Genomic DNA, 20,845 nt, shown 5'->3' with positions numbered 1-20,845 from the left:
AACAAATGCGCCTTTTAAATCTAAAAAAGCAACAAATAATTTCTGGTTATTTTGCACAGCGTACTTGTTGACTAGATGGGATAGGGTAATGCAGTGGTCTAAAGTGGTCTCCCCTTTGCAAAAGCCCAGCTGTTCAGGGCCTAGAATTTTTTCCTGCAAGATCCAGAGATTGAGCTTGACTAATAGATGTTTGGAGTAAAGCTATCACCATTTCTTCTGAAAGGAGCAACGTGCAACAGATCAGTCTCCATAGGGTATAATGGAGAATCAATCCATGGGTATCGGGGGGTGGGGGTGGGGGCTGTTTTTGGAGGCAGAGGCATCAAATCTTCAGCATAGCATCTGGTGCTTCTCCTCAAAAAAACACCCAATTTAAAAAAAAATGGACTGGGGGGGTCCAATTCTATGAGTCCCAAAAGAAGGTGCCCCCATCCTCCATTATTTTCTATGTAAGGAAGGCATTTAAAAGAAATGCGGTCCTTTTAAATGTGATGGCCAGAACTCCCTTTGGGGTTCAATTGTGGTTGTCACACCCTTGCTTCTGGCTCCACCCCCAAAGTCTCCAGATATTTCCTGAGTTGGACCTGGCAATCCTATGTATACCACATTGATACTGAGATGGAAAATTAACATGTCTTCCCCTTTCAGTGAAAAAAGGGTGATTGCATATATTAGGAAGATTGTGGATAGTATATTTGCTCCATGTGTGTGATAACAGTGCCAAGAACAATGTCTGAAAAGAGCTTTACATGTGATTAGATCTCAAAAACACCGAAATCTATGGTTATTATGACATATACAAAAACCAGTCGCAGCAGTTCTTTCAGTATGTTGATTTATGCCATCTAATGTTGAATCTTTGAAACCTGCCAAAAACCTTGCTTTCTGTGCTCAAAACGGTACCCTGAACATACATTTTAGTACATTTTTGTGTAAATATACATACAGAAAATAACATTGTATATTATTTTAAGATTTTTGTTGTTAAACTCTTTCCATCATCACAAAGAAATCAACCCAGTACCTCTTTGTAAGATGACATAATCCGTTCGATGGCATCCGCACCAGAGGCCAGTAAGTTTCGGGAAGTAGTAAAGGCTTCCGTTCGCTCACTGACCATTGCTTGTTTCTGGCCATCTTCTAATTCTAAAAACAAGATAGAAATAATTGGAATGAACGGTATCTTGAGAGTATTCTAACACCATAAAAGAAAATTTCCTTGTAGGAAAGTAGCAAAATCCATGGTAGTTTTTTAAAACCTTTTCTTTCCAAAACCAGTACTTATTTGAAAGATACAATGGATTTTTTAGGACATGTCAGTAAAATAAGAATGGATTTAAAGAGAAACTACTTTCAATTCCAAAATAAGATTTTTTGGCAAATATCTGGGGCAGCTATGGGCTGTAAATTTGCATCAGAGTTGGCAAATTTGTTTATGAACAATTTTGAAAACTAGTATATCCTGAATGATAATAACATTTATGTAAACAACATCATTATGTACAAAAGATTTTTGGATGATATATTTTTAATCTGGAGAGACTCAGAACTACTGGTTGAATTTCAACAATTCATCAATAGTGTACATGACAGCATTAAATTTGAGACGAATTGTGATAAAAATACCATTAATTTTCTGGATGTGGTAGTGAAGAGAGTGGGCCATGTGACTGAGACTGACACTTATAGAAAACCAACTGATGTTATAGAAAACCAACTGATGTTAATTCCTTACTTGTCAGTGACAGTTTCCACCCTCAACATTTAAAGAAGAATCTACCATACTCTCAAATGCTGAGACTGAGAAGGAATTGCAGCCAATATGATTTTGTTAAACAGGCTTCTTTATTGATGAGACAGTTTAGGGAGAGAGGTTACTCCTCCAGAATAGTTAAACAAGCTTATCACAAAGCAAAAAATACCTGCAGGTCATCCTTATTGGCCCCTAAAACTAGACAAAGTCAAACTGAGAGACTAATTATCCCCTTAACATTTGATGGCAGGTCAAGACAGGTAAAGGAAATTATTATGAAACACTGGCATCTCCTCACCAAGGTTCCGCCCTTCTCCCCTTTTTACATATAGGAGATCTAAGAACTTGGATGTTTTAATTAACAGCAGATTAAAATCCATTCAAACAGGACAGATGGGAGCGGGTTGCAGGGACAGACCACTAGGTAGCTTTCCATGTGGGGGCTGCTCTGTTTGCAGTTTAATGCATCACACTGATTTTCTTGACTCTACCAAGCAGAAGTAGTATTTCATTAAGTCATTCCTTAATTGTAATTCCAAATCGGTTATTTATTGTATAAGCAGCTGTGACTTAATGTACACTGGCTATACAACTAGGCCTGTGAAAACCAGGATTTGTGAGCACAGAAGTAACATCCGTCTACAAAGGAAGAATGCTCCCTTGGTGAAACACTGGACTTCATCAAATCACTCTGATAAGCACCCACAGTTCTTTGTCTTGGAACAAATGCATGCTCCAAAACTGCAGCTTGCGCAACGTCTGAAGGCCAGAGAGACATTTCGGATTCACACTCTAGGGACTTTAACACCTCATGGTTTGATTGAGGAAATCGACTGGTTTTGTGTATAATGGAGAGGAAATTTTGAAATTATTTTTGTAACTTTTTAAAGTTTTCCATTTTAACTGTAATGTACCTGTAATTTCCAATTTATCTTCCCTCATGACCTTTGTTCTAATTACATCATGTACTTTGATTGGGCCAGGATTGCATCATCTGGTTCCTAGCATTTTTAAGTTGAGCACCAGCTTCAGTGCACTACACACAACTCTTGGCACACAGGCTCTGACTTTACTTGATCAGTTCTGGACCACGTGGTGAGACAACTGATTAAATTTGACATTTATGGTTGTATTCGGTATTATTTTTAGCACGGCTTAACTTTTATATTTTGGTTAATATTTTGTTCTTAGGCATGCAAAAAAACACTGCATGCTATAGATATGCTCTTGATTAAGTCATAAGGCTATAGAAGAAGAAGATGATATTGGATTTATATCCCATCCTCCACTCCGAAGAGTCTCAGAGCGGCTCACAATCTCCTTTACCTTCCTCCCCCACAGCAGACACCCTGTGAGGTAGATGAAGATATTGGATTTATATCCCGCCCTCCACTCCGAAGAGTCTCAGAGCGGCTCACAATCTCCTTTCCCTTCCTCTCCCACAACAGACACCCTGTGAGGTAAATGAAGATATTGGATTTCTATCCCGCCCTCCACTCCGAAGAGTCTCAGAGCGGCTCACAATCTCCTTTCCCTTCCTCCCCCACAACAGACACCCTGTGAGGTAGATGAAGATATTGGATTTCTATCCCGCCCTCCACTCCGAAGAGTCTCAGAGCGGCTCACAATCTCCTTTCCCTTCCTCCCCCACAACAGACACCCTGTGAGGTAGATGAAGATATTGGATTTCTATCCCGCCCTCCACTCCGAAGAGTCTCAGAGCGGCTCACAATCTCCTTTCCCTTCCTCCCCCACAACAGACACCCTGTGAGGTAGATGAAGATATTGGATTTATATCCCACCCTCCACTCCGAAGAGTCTCAGAGCGGCTCACAATCTCCTTTACCTTCCTCCCCCACAACAGACACTCTGTGAGGTGGGTGGGGCTGGAGAGGGCTCTCACAGCAGCTGCCCTTTCAAGGACAACCTCTGCCAGAGCTATGGCTGACCCAAGACCATGCTAGCAGGTGCAAGTGGAGGAGTGGGGAATCAAACCTGGTTCTCCCGGATAAGAGTCCACACACTTAACCACTACACCAAACTGGCTCTCAAGAGGCCTCAAGAACATCTCTAAGCCTTTGTCACTTCACTGTAAGTAATTAATTCTAAATATTATCCTTAAATAGCATGAAAAAATATTTTTACAAATTTATAATTTTTCTCTTTTATATTACAGAAATTTCCTTGTGGTCCAGCACTGTTCTGTTGTTTTATTCTGCTCTGTATTATGAGCCAATATGCGTACTTACCTTCCTGACCTCTGAAGAAGACCGATTTAGGTCGAAACGCATCAGGTCAAGTTGAGCGGGCTCCCATTGAGGTTTTGTGATTTTACATAGGATAGAGGCTTATGATGGGCCTTTAAATGGCTTTAGCTTTCAACAATAAATACATGTATGTTGATTTTTTTTACACTTTGTTTTTAATGCTTGGCCCTTTAATTGCATATTAACCTTTTAGGTTTCTTACTCCAGGTTTTGGGTTAAGTTTCTTTCCCCCTTCTTTGTTTTTCAATGATTTACTTACACCAGCTATAAAAACCTCTCCAGTGTTCCCTAAAAACTACTCCTCTCTTACAATTTGGAAATGTAATAGGCTGGCTCCAGGCAGCCAATATAAGCCCCACAACTAGACCAAAAAAGTGTGTCCAAATGCACACATCTGGATCCCGCTCTGCTCTTGCCCTCACCTTGTCCTCATCCATCTTCCTGCTACCTCAAAAAGCTATCACATATGAAGTGGTAGCAAATCATCGAAGCACTTCCAGGCCACCTTTCCCAGTCATCTGAACAGCTGGGGAGCGCCTGGGAAGCAGTGATCAAGCACATGGGTATTCTGATTGTTCCTCCAGGGCATGCACGGCCCATCCCTGTCACAGTGGGCTGCGTGCTGTCTGACCACCCCAGGGGAACTTCTCTTTCTGCTAGCTTACTTCCAGATGGGGGGCTGCCACCCCAAGCCACCTGTCTGCATCCAGCCACAATTAGGCATAAAAACATAAGAGAAGCCATGTTGGATCAGGCCAATGGCCCATCCAGTCCAACACTCTGTGTCACACAGTGGCAAAAAAATTTATATATACACACACACTGTGGCTAATAGCCACTGATGGACCTCTGCTCCATATTTTTATCTAAACCCCTCTTGAAGCTGGCTATGCTTGTGGCCACCACCACCTCCTGTGGCAGTGAATTCCACATGTTAATCACCCTTTGGGTGAAGAAGTACTTCCTTTTATCCGTTTTAACCCGGCTGCTCAGCAATTTCATCGAATGCCCACGAGTTCTTGTATTGTGAGAAAGGGAGAAAAGTACTTCTTTCTCTACTTTCTCCATCCCATGCATTATCTTGTAAACCTCTATCATGTCACCCCGCAGGCGACGTTTCTCCAAGCTAAAGAGCCCCAAGCGTTTCAACCTTTCTTCATAGGGAAAGTGTTCCAGCCCTTTAATCATTCTAGTTGCCCTTTTCTGGACTTTCTCCAATGCTATAATATCCTTTTCGAGGTGCGGCGACCAGAACTGCACACAGTACTCCAAATGAGACCCCACCATTGATTTATACAGGGGCATTATGATACTGGCTGATTTGTTTTCAATTCCCTTCCTAATACTTCCCAGCATGGCGTTGGCCTTTTTTATTGCAAACGCACACTGTCTTGACATTTTCAGTGAGTTATCTACCATGACCCCAATAAGGCATATTTATTTAGGGAAATAAATAAAGGGAATTGCTTCACTTTGCCACCAGGTTAGCATATTTGTTTTCTTTCAATTAGCGCAACTAAATAAAAGCTTTCTTTCTCACAACACACATGCTGAAGTCACCACCTTCTGTTGATGTATTTGCAGGCAGTAAGCCTGAAAATAACTTTTCTTCAGGATCAAATGAAAGGAGAGCCACAATCATTGGCAGAAAAAAAAAATCCATACCAATTCTTGTAAACAGAGAAATAAGCCAAGCAGCTACAAGTATTATGGTAAGCACAAGAAAAACATCTATGAGTACATTTTTATATGCCATGTTCATTTTCCTTCATCATAAATTCTCTCCTGCATGCTATGTCTTGCACTGACAAAAATTTCATGGACTCTGTTCTTGTATAGTTCTCTGTGGGGCCAGTCAATCTCTAGTATTCAGAATATGGTTTTTAAAGCAAAATAAAGACAAATGTTACTTGAAAAGGTCTTCTCATTGCCAATGATGCAAACCAACACTTGCACACCCATAAAGCTGGATCCTACAATTCCACTAAAGAGCCCTCTGCGCACGTCCTGAGTTCAATCCCAGCGGAAGCTGGTTCAGGTAGCCGACTCCAGGTTGACTCAGCCTTCCATTCTTCCGAGGTCGGTAAAATGAGTACCCAGCTTGCTGGAGGGAAAGTGTAAATGACTGGGGAAGCCAATGGCAAACCACCCCGTAAAAGTCTGCCGTGAAAACATTGTGAAAGCAACGTCACCCCAGAGTTAAAAACGACTGGTGCTTGCACAGGGGACTACCTTTACCTTTTTTACAATTACACTCCATGAACTGAAGAAGTAGAATTGGTTTTTATACCCACTTTTCTCTACCCTAAGGAGTCTTAAAGCAGCTAACAATCACTTTCCCTTCCTCTCCTCACAACAGCCACCTTGTGAGGTAAGTGAGGCTGAGAGAGTTCTGAGAGGACTGTGACTGGCCCAAGGTCACCCAGCAGGCTTCATGTGGAGGAGTGGAGAATCAAACTCAGCTCTCTAGATGAGAGTCTGTTGCTCTTAATCACTACGCCAACTCTGAATCGAGGTGCTTTCCACTCATGCAAGCAGGCTTCTACCAGCAAAAGAAGATCTTCTATCAAAGAACTAGTATCACCAGAAAGTGTAACTGTTAGAAGAACAGAGCGGTAGGATCCGACACACAAGATACGCCAAACTAGTTTTCTTTGCACACGAGCAATCGTGTGCAAATTAGAGGCTATGTGTGGATCTGTATGCCTCCACCCAGTGCTACAGAACTCAAAGTATACTATATTAGCTATGCGTGGATCAGGATCAATGTCTTACCTCTAGACTTCTAGAGATAACAGCTGTGGTTGCTTCTTGCTAAATAGAAAACCAAGTTTTAAGCAAAATAAATGCGGCTGGTGGCACCGTAAAAACTAATGAAGTATTGTTTTGGAACAAGCTTTCTTGAGCTGAGCTCAGTGCCGGTTTAAACCCCGTGAAGGCTCCTAGGCAGTCGAAATCTCAGGCCCCCCCCTCACAAATTATCTCCGAGTTGAAGAGCCCGCCCCACCACCCATGGTCACTGTTGCATCTGCAGGCACCTTCTCAAAAGCCCCTTTGACAAAGCTGCGGGGGAGAGGCAGAGAGAGGCAAACTTGGCGACAACACCAGCAGCAGCCGCACCAGGCAAAGTCAGGCAAAGAGCAACTCAGTTGCTGGCTGCATGTGCAGGCTGGGAGGGTTGCAAGAAGCGGAAAAACTGGGGGGAAGTCATCCTGGGGCCCTTAAAGGTGTGGGGAGCCATAGGCCAGTGCCTACTTGGCCAAATTGTTAATCCAGCCCTCGCTGAGCTCACAGTTCTGAGCAATGTCCCAAAATGTTGTATTGGAAGTTAACAAGAATATACTATGGGGTAAGCGTTTCTTACATTTAAGCGTTTTTTTCTTGCACATACTCTTAGCTACTTTTGCCTACTTCTCTGCTTAAATGAATCAGTACGGCGTTCCCCACACACATCGCACAGCTGGCCCACCTCTTGTTTTATTCTGGAGAAAAGATACTATTATGCAAGCACAAAGACTTCTGCCCATGGAGTGCAAATTTCACAGCTTCACACACGGCAGCCCAAAATGTCCCCTAAAATCTGCTCCTATACATAGGGGATCCTCAGACATAGGATTTAAGAGGGGGGTCTTTTGGGGTGCTCCAGAAACCAGGAGCTGCAAAGGTTTTGCTCCTCAGGCAGAACTCCTTGCGCCAGGGGAAGCACTGCAATGAATCCAACCCATCACGTTTTCAGATTAAATGGCAACAGCAGGTTGAGATTTATCCCTTTTTAGTCTCCCTCTCTCTCTGACATACCATGCTAGGGACTCAAAACATGGCCAAAGTGTGCCAAAGATTCCCATGCTAGGTGGCATCCGTAACGATCTTTCAGTCATTCAGATTCTTTCCTCAGGGACTCATGAGACTGAATGAAATTTACATCTTCAGATCAGGGGGAAGAGATTTCTGCTGATCTCCCCCCATCCCAGAATCCCAGTTTGTTCCCAGTGCTGTCCCAACGGGTCTGCTGACCCCCCAGGTACAACAATCAAGAAGAAGAAGAAGAAGAAGATATTGGATTTATATCCCGCCCTCCACTCCGAAGAGTCTCAGAGCGGCTCACAATCTCCTTTACCTTCCTCCCCCACAACAGTCACCCTGTGAGGTGGGTGGGGCTGGAGAGGGCTCTCACAACAGCTGCCCTTTCAAGGACAACCTCTGCCAGAGCTATGGCGGACCCAAGGCCATGCTAGCAGGTGCAAGTGGAGGAGTGGGGAATCAAACCCGGTTCTCCCAGATAAGAGTCCGCACACTTAACCACTACACCAAACCAGCTCTCCGCACCAAACCGGCTCTCAAGAGGCTCAGTGAGCTGTGTCTTGTATTCTAGCCCTTATCCCTGCTACATTTCAAAGGAAAAAAAATTGTTTGTAGTACTTTATTACATTTGATTACAAACTGCTCAAAAAGTCTTGTTATGCAGAAGTATGTGTAAAGAACAATAAAATATTCAGGAAGATTTGTCTGACTGGTCTTCTTATGCATACTCAAGGTTTGAAGCAAAGCACGGCTTGAACACGGAGTCATTTTGAGCTCTTTGCTCTGCTTTATACTAACTCTCAGCTTGAATGTGATGTGAAATTGCATGAGCTGATCAGTAAAGTGGGAAGAAGAGATGAGACAGAGGCAGACCGGTATTCTCAAACTCGGGTTGCATCAAAATGTAAGGGTGCGTGGGAGCTATTTCAAGCAACAAAGTGGCCAGACTAATGAGCACTGAATTCTTCCTTTGCAGCCTCCCACTCACACAACCTCTCTCCCAAATGCATTTCTATCTATCAGGTCTCCAAGACTGAAGGTAAGCCTGGCTAGAAGAAAAATGGCTGGGGGGGGGGCGGCTAGCAGGGAGACACTCGGAGGCAAGAGTCAGGGTCCCCTCTCACATATACCTTGGCAACTGAAATCTCTCCTCATTCTAGTCTACATTTGAAAAATACCAATAGGTCATTGTCATAACTAGTTTCGTACTTTACAGTATTTTTATATATTTGACAACTGCATATAGTAATCTTACTTTGGGTGCCACATAGACCCTTACAAGTGGGGAGCCCATGAAAACCCGAAAGGAGGGGGAGTATCATTTTTCCACTCATCTCCCTAGTAGTGCCCATAACCTCTCCCTTTGCATGACTTCTACCCACCCACCTACTTATCTTTTCTGTTTCTCCTTCTGGCAGCTTCTGCTACCCCTTACTTATTCACCCCCACATTTCCAGTTTTCTCTTTTTAGTTTTTGCTCTTCCTCACCAGTTTTACATTTTCTTCCTCCTATCCAGACCCATAGCTATGGTGCGGCCTGGGGGGCCAGGCCACTTAATTCACCCCCCCCCCCTTCCATTTGTATGCCCCCTCCATCGGAGGGCCTCTAAGTGGCTCCAGAGGGGGAGGCGGCAGGCCACAGGGAGGGTATGGAGTGGCTCCAGGCACCCTGCCAGGGGCTCAAAAGAAGCTGAGCTGTTGGGCGTGGGGGGAGGGTGAGTTTGGTGTGGGTCCGGAAGAGGGAGGGAGTCCAAATGTCCAGTCGAAGCTGGCTATGTGGGCCAGCCTCAGGGGGCTCTGGCGTCTTGGCAGCCATTTCCCTCCTGGGTCCAGCCACCCTCCATGGCGTCGGTGAGAAACCAGCATAGTGGCTTGGGCTGGCTCTGGGGCTTCCGTGTGTGCTTGTGCACATAAACATGCTTCAGTCATCTAGCCCCCCTGCCCCCTCTCAGTGCAGTGCCCAGATGACTCCCCCAGGTCTGTCCTTGCGCAGGCTGCTCCAGGCCACGGGCGTGTATCCTGCCACCTCCCTGTGCTGGGATTGTCTCTGGCTACTGCTGTTTGAGCTGGGAGGGACCAAAATGCCAACACCACCCCCCTCCTGCCAAGCCCCATGCTCTGCTCTGCCCAAAAGAAGCCATGCCAGTCCTCAAACTCTCTTTCCAGCATGTAGACGGGGCAGAAGACAACTCAATAACATGCTGTTTTTAAAGTTTGTGGCGTCATGTTGGGCCCCATGCCCCCCCTATAATTTTTATCTGCTGGGCCCCCACCAAATTTTTCTGGCTACAGGCCTGCTCCTAAGAACGTAAGAGAAGCCATGTTGGATCAGGCCAGTGGCCCATCCAGTCCAACACTGTGTCTCACAGTGGCCAAAAAAAAAGGAGGTTCACAAGTTGGGCTAGAAGCCCTTCCACTTTGCCCCCACCCCCCACCCCAAGCACCAAGAATACAGAACATCACTGCCCAGACAGTTCCAATAATATGCTGTGGCTAATAGCCACTGATGGGCCTCTGTTCCATATTTTTATCCAAACCCCTCTTGAAGCTGGCTATGCTTGTAGCTACCGCCACCTCCTGTGGAAGTGAATTCCACATGTTAATCACCCTTTGGGTGAAGAAGTACTTCCTTTTATCCGTTCTAACCCAACTGCTCAGCAATTTCACTGAATGCCCACGAGTTCTTGTATTGTGAGAAAGGGAGAAAAGGACTTCTTTCTCTACTTTCTCCATCCCATGCATTATCTTGTTAACCTCTATCATGTCACCCCACAGTCGACGTTTCTCCAAGCTAAAGAGCCCCAAGCGTTTTAATCTTTCTTCATAGGGAAAGTGTTCCAAACCTTTAATCATTCTAGTTGCCCTTTTCTGGACTTTTTCCAATGCTATAATATCCTATCCCTTTTGCTTATAAGTCTGTCTCTCTTCAGTTTCCCAAGCTGATACCAACTGAGGTTTGGAATCCTCAGCAATGCTGACTGCAGGTTGCCTAAAGGTAATCCCCTGTGCAAGCACCAGTCGCTTCCGAATCTGAGGTGACATTGCTTTCACAGCAATTTCATGGCAGACTTTTTTTACGGGGTGGTTTTTGCAAAACGGCCGTTGAGTTTTTACCATGCACAAGATCTCAGTGGAACACTAAGCATCTACTTCTTTAAGAAACAAAATTGCTTCTATTATTTTGAGGCTCTAGGTCCTAGATAGACAGACAGACATGATGTTCCCTTACCAAACAATGACTGCAATTTGGCCTTCAATGAAAGCCCAGGTCACACAGACATTCCATATTTCACATGACTGCAGTCCCAATTATGTTTGTGTATACACTCACACAGACAAGTGAATTGGGCATTCCTGGATACAGTTGTTGCAATTTTCATGATTCAAATGGCTATTGTCCTAGCTGTTGTAATCACAGAATATGTCAACCTATCTATGTCCAGCATCACCTGATTCATGTTGGAAGGGAAGACTTTGCAATGTCTCTTAGCCTCAGCATTCAGAGAAAGACTCCAAGAGAGTCAGAGAGAGAGATAGCCTAGGACACTAAACATCCTTTCCTTCTCTGTCTGATGCTATCCCTTTGATGTGTAGATTGCCACTCTAATGGAAACTTTCCTTTCCACCTCATACCTTCTCTCCACACTTTGCCAGACTTCTCCATCTTGGAAACATGACAGCAGGATGTGCTCCTGTAGCTCCATCCATTTTAGCTAGTTAGACTAGATTAGAAACCTATCTCTCCTCTATCCTATCTAGAATGGAGTTCCTTAAATAAAAAGATTCATATTAGTTTGCATCTATAAAGGGCTCCATGTGTAACTTTGTTTCTACAGCAGAAGGCCTTGCTGCGTTGTAAACCTTATGCACTCCACTAATTTACCAAATAATCCAACAATTCACACATTATGCAATTGTGGATACTAAGGAGATGGTTTCAAGACTGCTTGTGCTTCAGCAGCAACAACAAAAAAGATCTTGTTTGATGTGCTGAAATGTTTCCTGAAAACAATTTGTAATAAAATAGCAAATGACATTTTAGCCACGGCATCAATCACTGTCCTGAACTGTGGATGTTAAATTCTCTCTCAGCATACATCACTATTAATCGCAGGTGCATTAAAACGAATCAAACTCTTTAGTGATGCTTACAATGTGAGATAGTTCTTTCTTCCTGAAGTACATCTTCTAAGCATGATTACAGTGCAGAATTATACCTTTCAAAGTCAATGAGCTTTCAAGGGTGTAACTCTGTTTAGGATGCCCTGATAGAGATGGCTAAGCCCCGATTCAAAGTCTTACTCAGCTAGAAACTCTAGTATAGCCTAGGCAACTTCCTGAAGTCTCAGGCTGCAGGAAGTACACATACGGGCATTTCATAATCTATACAAGGAGCTTCACATTTATTATCTTTGTTCACACATAAAAAGAAAAGTGAATCTCAAACTTAAGTTTAGATCTTGTTATTGTTGATATAAAGACTTTCTCATGACAATTCCCCCCACAGGAATTTTTATTCTTGTGATGTTTAAAAGAAAGTTGTCTCCCTTTTTAATGCAATTTAAAAAAAAATTGATTTAAAAAACACAAATAATTAAAAATAAACCTTTTGTAAGATTTTTTTATGCTGCGAATCACAGAATCATAGCGTTGGAAGGGATCTCCAGGGACATCTAGTCTAATCCCCTGAACAATGCAGGAAATTCACAAGTACCTCCCCCACACACCCCCAGTGACCCCTGTTCCATGCCCAGAAGTTGGCAAAATCCCCCAAACACATTCAACACAGAAAAGCAAAGCAATCCTAAGAACACTTTCATCTGAGTAGAATTCTGAGGAAACCTGCTTAGTTTGCTTTCTACACTCACTGGCTTCAGCAAAATTCCAAGGGCATAACTCTGCTTAGAACTTCACTGTTAAAATCCTGTGAAATTAGGGCCATTTTCTATATATTTTAAAAAAACACACACAATTTAGTTTTGAAAGCTATACATGCAACTGCACAAGCTAATGTTCCACTGATTTTTAATGGGGCTTATTAATAATTGGAGTTGGGACGTACCCTAAACACCTTTCACAGTTCCAGAGACAATGAGCCAAACTAAACATGTTGTTTTGTGGCAAGCTGGGTTGGGGTTCCCCAGACTTGACTCGCTTTTCCTGTAGTCATCCAACACCTGCTTGAAAAGGCATTTTTAAAGTCCCCAAGAATCCCAATTCTGCTTGGGCCTACAGTGTGCAAGAAGGAAGGGCTCCTGCCTCCCCCCACCATACCACTTTCCAAGTATTCTGAGCCTGTGGCAGCTCCAAAGTTATGCAAATAACTTTCTGCTCTGGCCATTTCGACTCAGAAAAAGAGCAGGGAGGGAAAGTTTGGAAATCCTTCCTTCTCCCACAATACAGTTCTTAGGTTCCTGGCCACTTTAAAAATGCCTTTCCTTCCAGTAGCGGTCTGACTGCAGGAACAGCAAGTTGAGTTTGTTGTCGTTGTTCAGTTGCACAGTCGAGTCTGACTCTTTGCGACCCCATGGACAACGTCACGCCAGGCCCTCTTGTCTTCCACCATCCTCCGAAGTCTGCTCAAATTCGTGTTTGTTACATCAGTAATGTTATCCAGCCATCTCCTCTTTTGCTGTCCCCTTCTTCTTTTGCCTTCTGTCTTTCCCAGCATCAGGAATTTCTCCAGGGAGTGCTCCCTTCTCATTTAGTGGCCAAAGTATTTGAGCTTCAGCTTCAGCATCTGACCTCCCAGGGAACAGTCTGGGTTGATTTCCCTTAGGACTGACTGATTTGATCTTCTTGCAGTCCAAGGGACTCTTAAGATTCTTCTCCAGCAGCACATCTCAAAAACATATATTCTTCTACACTCGGCCTTCCTTACGGTCCAGCTCTCACAGCCATACATTACTACTGGGAATACCATTGCTTTGACTATATGGACTTTTGATGGCAGAGTGATGTCTCTACTTTTTATTATACTGCACAGGTTCGCCATAGCTGTCCTCCCAAGGAGCAAACATCTTTTAATTTCATGGCTACAGTCACCATCTGCAGTGACCTTGGATCCCAGAAATGTGAAGTCTGTCACTACTTCCACGTCTTCCCCTTCTATTTGCCATGGTGTGATGGGGCCGGATGCCATGATCTTAGCTTTTTTGATGTTGAGTTTCAAGCCTACTTTTGTGCTCTCCTCTTTCACCCTCAACAAGAAGTTGAGTTTAGGGAACCCCAACCGGACTTACAAAAAATCGTAACATGTCGTTTGAACCTAAGGGAATTTGTTTCAAAGTACCAGATCCAGGAGGAGAAAGTTATGTGTTATTTAGATAACTCTTAATTTACAGTTTTATGACCCTCCGCTTATATCTAACAGAATACTGAAGCATACCCTCCACTTACATCTAGCAGAATACTGAAGCATTGTAGAGCCCCTGGACATTGCCGAGTTTCTTCTCCTCCCACACCTATGATAATCCTCCCACAATAAAACTGTCACACAAGTATTTCAAATTAAATAAATGTCATTACCGCCATCTGCAAATCCCGTTGCTGTGATGATAGGTACAGCCACCATAATCAAACCGCTGCCACTCCAGACATATTTCATCAGGAACTGTTCGAGCATGATGTACCATAAACGCTTGGAGAGAATGAGATTCATTTGATCGGCCAGAGCTTTGTAACTTTTCTGGAGCTGGTTCATTTCTACCTACAGTTAGAAAATGTACATGCTGACACAGAAGGGTACAGATTGAGACACAGACAATTTAAACAGAAATGCCTATTAAAACTTAAATGATGAGCAATAGGGCCTATATCCACACAAAGCAGCTGAATGTTTTTAAAACAGTCTCTCACAGTACAGGCATATGTATGTCTACACTATGTTCAAAGAAACTTACTTCCAGGTAAGGGCATACAGAATCACACCATTGGCATCTCAGCTAGTTTATACTGTGCAGTTCCAGTAAACTCAACAGACCCAGTTTGGGTGGTCTGTGAATGCCATCTCCCCTTCCCCAAAGCGGGAAGAGGTGGCATCTTCATATCAAGGTTTCATACAAGATGCAGAAACATGAATGAAAGAGAGGCTCACTCACACTTCTGTTCTGCGTCACATCTGCTGCCACTCAGAACGTCATACGTGGATCCAGGACACCCATGTACACTTTTAAAACAGCATGCTTAATGGAAGAGACTACTGGGCAAGACACAAGGCCTTGTTTTCGGTTCTTGACTTGTGGCCTGCTTCATGGAGATACTGGAAGATGACTGAGATAAGGGGTTGTGAGGCACGTAGAAGCGTTATATTTTATTCAGGCTCCAGAAGGGTAGCCCTGGATAGGTCTGTTACTAGAAGAATGAACGGAAGTTCAGAAGCTTCAAAGCATATGCCGGAATGAGGTATCTTCCGTCTTTAAGGTGTCACTGGACTCCTGTTTATATTCATTATCACAACCGTAGCACTGTACAATAGATAGGGTTACATCCCAGGAAGTCTAGGAAAAAGGAACAAAGCTGGAGTCCAGTAGCACCTTTAAGACCAACAAAGTTTTATTGAGAATGTAAGCTTTCATGTGCTAAAAGTACACTTTGTTGGTCTTAAAGTTGTACTCCAACTTTGTTCTATTACTTCAGACCAACATGGCTGTCCACCTCGATCTATCTATGAAAAAGGCCTGGACCATTTTCATCCGGTAAGTGCCAAGGTGGCACTGGAATTTTAGCAGACATATCCTTAGGAGCAGCACACTGGACAGTTCCATAGGAACACACTAATGTGCTCCGTCTATGGTGCTTTCACACGGCAACTGTTTGCAAGTGGATCTTGCCATTCTTACCCAGTAAAAATCCAGTTCCAAAGCAGGTTCTTTAGTGCGTGTGAATGCACCCAATGACAAGCAACTAATACTGAATGAGTACAGGAGCATGGTGGAACGGTAAGAGTGTCTAAACAGGATCCAGGTTCAAATCCCTGTTCTTGCTGGATGGTCATGGGCCCTTCACTCCTGCTCTCAGCCTAACCTATTTCACAAGGCTTTTGGGAAAAGAAAACAGAGGAGAGGAGTCTTTGGCTTCCCATCGTAGAGGAAGGCAGGGTATAAATAATTTATAAATAAATAAGCATTCACTGGCAGCAAATTAGTGGGAAATACTGCAGTCATCAGTAGCTTAAACTTCAGTGCTTGGAGTGGCAGATACTCGACTCTAGGAAATCCAGGCATCCCAATGAGAACCACAGCGGGATGAGAAAGGAGTTGTAGAAGAGTGTAAATGTGGTCTGGTACCAGGGCCGTAGCCAGGATTTGGAAGGTCGAGGGGCATTGACATTTTTGGGGGGCCACTGATACCCCCAAGTGCCCCACATGACCTTCCCTCTAGTTGCTCACCCTCTCCCCTTCCCCCCACCAAATTGCTTCTGGGTCGAGGCAGAAGCAGTCCCGGCAACCTGTCAGAGTTTAAGGGCCCACCGATCAGCTGCTTCGCGAGCACTTTAACTCTGTCGTCTGTTTTAGCGGCGGGGAAGGAAGGGAGGGTGGCAACGAGAGTGACAGGGAAGGGTCTTCTCTTCCCTCCCTGCTGCTCTCACCATCACCCTCCCTTCCCCGCCATTAAAATAGTGTGCGCAGCGGGGCCCCAGCAGAAGCAACCCCCAGCTCCCTGTGCCAGTTAAAGAGCCCACCGATCAGCTGTTTCACGGGTCCTTTAACTGACACGGGGGGCTGGGGCTGCTTCTGCCACTGGTTCTGCGTGCTACTTTAATGGCGGGGAAGGGAGGGCAGTGGCGAGAGGAGCAGGCATGGAAGAGCTTCCCTTCCCTCCTTGCTTCCACTGCTGCCACCCTTCCTTCCACACCATTAAAATAGCGCACGGGACCAGTGTCAGAAGCAGCCCCAGCCCCCTGCGCCAGTTAAAGGGCCCGCGAAACAGCTGATCGACGGGCTTTTTAACTGGCATGGGAACCAGGGGCCTGTTTCTGCCGGGGTCCCACTGCACACGCTATTTTAACGGTGGGGAAGGGAGGGTGGCGACGAGAGCAGCAGGGAGGGAAGAGAAGACACTCTCGTCACCACCCTCCCTTCCTTCCCCATCACGAAAACAGACGGCAGAGCATCCCCCAGCTCCTCCTGCAAGTTAAAGGGCCAGTGAAACAGCTGATCGGTAGGCCCTTTAACTCTGGAGGGAGGCTGGGACTGCTTCTGCCCCCCGCCCACCAAATCACTCGCGAGGTCAGCAGCAGCCCCCGGAGCCATGGCAGAGGCCCCAGGGGCTGGTTGGGACCTCCAGTCAGGGGGCCTCGCACAGAAGTTGGGGGCTGTGCCCCCACATGACTATGGGCCTGCTGGTACATCTCCTTTCAATGACACTTCCATAGGAAAGTTCTCAATGGAATTACATCCAGTAGCTTTTTATGAAAATATAATTTGTACAAGGCAAAAAAAAATTAAGACAAACAATTCTTTCCTAAATAAAAGCAGTTTCCAAAATCATACAAAACATAATATCTTAAACTTTGATTTGAAAGGAATTGCTCATTTTATGTAACTACAGTCGTTAAGGCATAACACTTCAGCCTGGGTTATTTAAAGACTCTGCATGGATAGCATTTCTGCCAAGCCTCTCAGAGCAATGTCAAAGGTTGGGGTTGCTATCCATGTTCAAGCAAAGTTTTTTTTTTTCCAGGCTGAAATGTGCAGCAGCTAGATTCTCCGTTTCTTGGCTGGAGTGTGAAGTGAGAGAATCCTTCTCTTTTAATCTATGCATTTAGAGAAATATAAAGTTCTAAAAGAAATTCATGAAAATGAAATCACGCCAGCATTTCAATGTGAAGCAGGATGAGTCTAGGAAGGATACTACATTTAAGATAAGAAAAGTCTATGATTGGGGGAAACTGGAGTTTTATTGTGGGTTCACTACCAAGATGACTGGGAGAAAAAAAATCCCATAGGGCTAGATTTGGTGGGGGGGAGGAGGGGGGATGTGAAAATGAACATGCAGTTGCAGGAGGCATTTGTTGTGAGCAGCCCTGGACATGCTTCATAAGGCGTTGAGTAGATGAGATCATTAGATCAGGGGTGTCAAACATGCAGTTTGGGGGCCAAATTAGGCCCTCAGAGGGCTCTTATCAGGCCCCCAACAATTGGCTGCCATCTGCTTCCTTCTTCCTCTCTCTTGCTTCCTTCTGCATAACAGCTTGCTTTGCAAGGCTTGCTCAACTGCACAGGAGCTACAGAGCAAAGCCTCTATTTTCTCCACTGGCTGAGGCTCCTCCCTTGGGGAGGAAGGGGGGAGGGATAGCTTGCTTTGCCAAGCTCTCTCAATTGTGCAGCAGAGCTACTGAGCCAAGCCTCTCTTCCTTCTATCGGCTGAGGCTCCCCCCAGTCCCCTACGGAAGGAAGGAAAGAGCCAGAGCTTCCTTTGCCCACTTCCCTGGTTCCCCTGGGAGAAATACAAAGAAAGCATCTTTTAAGACCAGCAAGTGCTAACGCCTTAAGCATGTTTTAAGTTTTTTCAAAAATATATTTGTGTTTGCCTGTGTTCTTTATAAAATTTATCTCTCTACTATCTAGTCTTAAACGGGCCCAACATGGCTTGGCTCAACAAGGTCTCATTTATGTCAGATCCAGCCCTCATGAGTTCAACACCCCTGCATTAGATCCTTTGTAGCCTGGATGAATTACTGCAAAAAAGAACTTTCACATCTTTTGCTACTGCTAACAAAACCAGAACACAAACCCACCCTTGGATTAAACCCAACAGCACGAAGAAGAGGTACTCGGAATGTACACTTTCCCCCAGCTCCTGGCTGCCCTAAACATTTCCTGACAAACCATTCGGGAACAAAACGAAAGCCGCTCTGCGCCCTCGGCTAGTGCCTCCTTCCATCGAGCCCCTTCCCCAAAACGTATGGTATAAACAGGTGTGGGTATCAGAGGGATTCACATCTCTTGGGGATGGGGGAAGGAAGTTCTGGTATCCTAGGAGCCAAGAAGCAGGCCACAAGTCCTCTCTTTAGGTTTCCTCCAGGGTCTCTTCCGGACCCTTACCTTGTGGCCTCTGTAGAAGGCAATCTCTTCCACGTTGGCGATGATCCGCGCGTGGACGTAGCGCAGGTAGCCCTTCCTTTGGGCCTCCTCGGCCACCAGCTTGCCGAACTTGGGCGAGCAGGCTTTCAGCACCTTGGCAGTGGCGTAGACCACCAGGCCGGCCAAGAGGGTGGGCCCGACGGGGCTGGCGCCCCGCGACCTGGCCGTCTGGATGAGGGTGTAGGAGGTGAGCAGCACGTCGAGGATGGGCTTGGTGAGGTTGGAGTAGAGGTGGGCCACCGACTGGGAGAACATCATGATGTCCTCGGTGAGCGACTGGTCGGGGTTGGCCAGGCGCCCGTCCATGTTGACCACCTTGTAGTAGGTCTGGTGGGCGAAGTAGGTGCGGTAGGCGTGCTCCACCAGGCGGGTGCGGAAGGCCAGGGCCAGCTTGCACTCCAGGTAGCGGATGGCGCTGTTGACGAAGGTGGCGGGGACGGCGACGAGCAGCCACTTGATGAGCTTGAGCGCGAAGGCGCGCGGCCGCTTCTCCACGATGCTCTTGACGATCTTGCCGTCGAGGCCGGCCACGTAGATGGACAGGAAGGTCCTGGAGACGAGCGCCGCCGAGTGGAGGCACAGCCAGGCCGAGTCGCGGCTCGCCAGCTCGGGGAGGAGGATCTTGCGCAGCGCCAGCAGCTGCCGGAGGAATTGCGCGTCGGCGGCCGGCGAGGCGCGCCCGGGGCACTGCAGCGGCTCCGCCAGGGGACGCTCCTCTCCGGCTTCAGCCCGCTCGCAGCCCGCCCGCCGCAGCCGCCGGCAGAGCAGCTTCAGCCCGTACGCCGCAGCCAGCAGCCCCGCCGCCTTCCTGGCCGCGCCCGCCCGGCTCCATCGCTCGCGCCCGGCCGCCGCCTCCTCCTCCAGCGCCGGGCTCATTTTCCCGCAGCAGGCCCCGGCCGAGCCGTCCGGCCAGCCTCGCCCCCCATGCCCGGCGCGCAATGAGCCCTCGCCGCCAGCGCCGCCCCTGCCGCTCGCTCATTGGCTGCCGGGCCTCGGCAAAGGCTGTCGTGAGAGGCTGGCGGCCGGGAAGAGGCCACGCGGCCTCCCGCAGGGGTGCGAAGGGACGCCAGCAGCGGTTACAGCAGTTACAGCGGCCCGGAAAGCAGCAGTCACTCTGCCGAGAAGATGTTGGGTTTCTTTGGGGAGCGACGGTGGCTCAGTGGCAGAGCATCTGCTTGGGAAGCGCAAGGTCCCAGGTTCGATGCCCGGCACCTCCAACTAAAAAGGGCTCAGGCGGTAGGTGATGGAGATGGAGGAATGGTGGCTCAGTGGCAGAGCATCTGCTTGGGAAGCGCAAGGTCCCAGGTTCGATCCCCGGCACCTCCAACTAAAAAGGGTCCAGGCAGTAGGTGATGGAGATGGAGGGACGGTGGCTCAGTGGCAGAGCATCTGCTTGGGAAGCACAAGGTCCCAGGTTCGATCCCCGGCATCCCCGACCAAAAAGGGCTCAGGCAGCAGGTGATGGAGATGGACATGGAGGGATGGGGGCTCAGTGGCAGAGCATCTGCTTGAGAAGCACAAGGTCCCAGGTTTGATCCCCTGCTAAAAAGGGTCCAGGCAGTAGGTGATGGAGATGGAGGGATGGTGGCTCAGTGGCAGAGCATCTGCTTGGGAAGCAGAAGGTCCCAGGTTCGATCCCCGGCACCTCCAACTAAAAAGGGTCCAGGCAGTAGGTGATGGAGATGGAGGGACGGTGGCTCAGTGGCAGAGCATCTGCTTGGGAAGCACAAGGTCCCAGGTTCGATCCCCGGCATCCCCGACCAAAAAGGGCTCAGGCAGCAGGTGATGGAGATGGACATGGAGGGATGGGGGCTCAGTGGCAGAGCATCTGCTTGAGAAGCACAAGGTCCCAGGTTTGATCCCCTGCTAAAAAGGGTCCAGGCAGTAGGTGATGGAGATGGAGGGATGGTGGCTCAGTGGCAGAGCATCTGCTTGGG

The 20,845-nt window shown here is 46.6% G+C and overlaps 1 protein-coding gene across 1 annotated transcript in view; it reads right to left on the bottom strand.

Annotated features, from left to right (window-relative positions):
* ABCD2 (ATP binding cassette subfamily D member 2) overlaps positions 1-19,784 on the bottom strand; it is a 65,713-nt gene extending 45,929 nt beyond the window's left edge. Inside the window, exons 1-3 of the mRNA XM_060244744.1 lie at positions 18,870-19,784; positions 14,350-14,530; positions 1,025-1,146 (exon numbers count right to left, since the gene is read on the bottom strand). Of these exons, the coding sequence (XP_060100727.1) occupies positions 1,025-1,146; positions 14,350-14,530; positions 18,870-19,784 (1,218 nt within the window). The remainder of the gene's footprint in view (positions 1-1,024; positions 1,147-14,349; positions 14,531-18,869) is intronic.
* Between the last annotated feature and the right edge of the window lie 1,061 nt (positions 19,785-20,845).

Source organism: Heteronotia binoei, chromosome 8 (genome assembly GCF_032191835.1).
Source record: "Heteronotia binoei isolate CCM8104 ecotype False Entrance Well chromosome 8, APGP_CSIRO_Hbin_v1, whole genome shotgun sequence".
NCBI classification, from domain to species: domain Eukaryota; kingdom Metazoa; phylum Chordata; class Lepidosauria; order Squamata; family Gekkonidae; genus Heteronotia; species Heteronotia binoei.
Note: the sequence above shows the minus strand (reverse complement) of the source record. Positions and strands in the feature narration are given on the sequence as shown.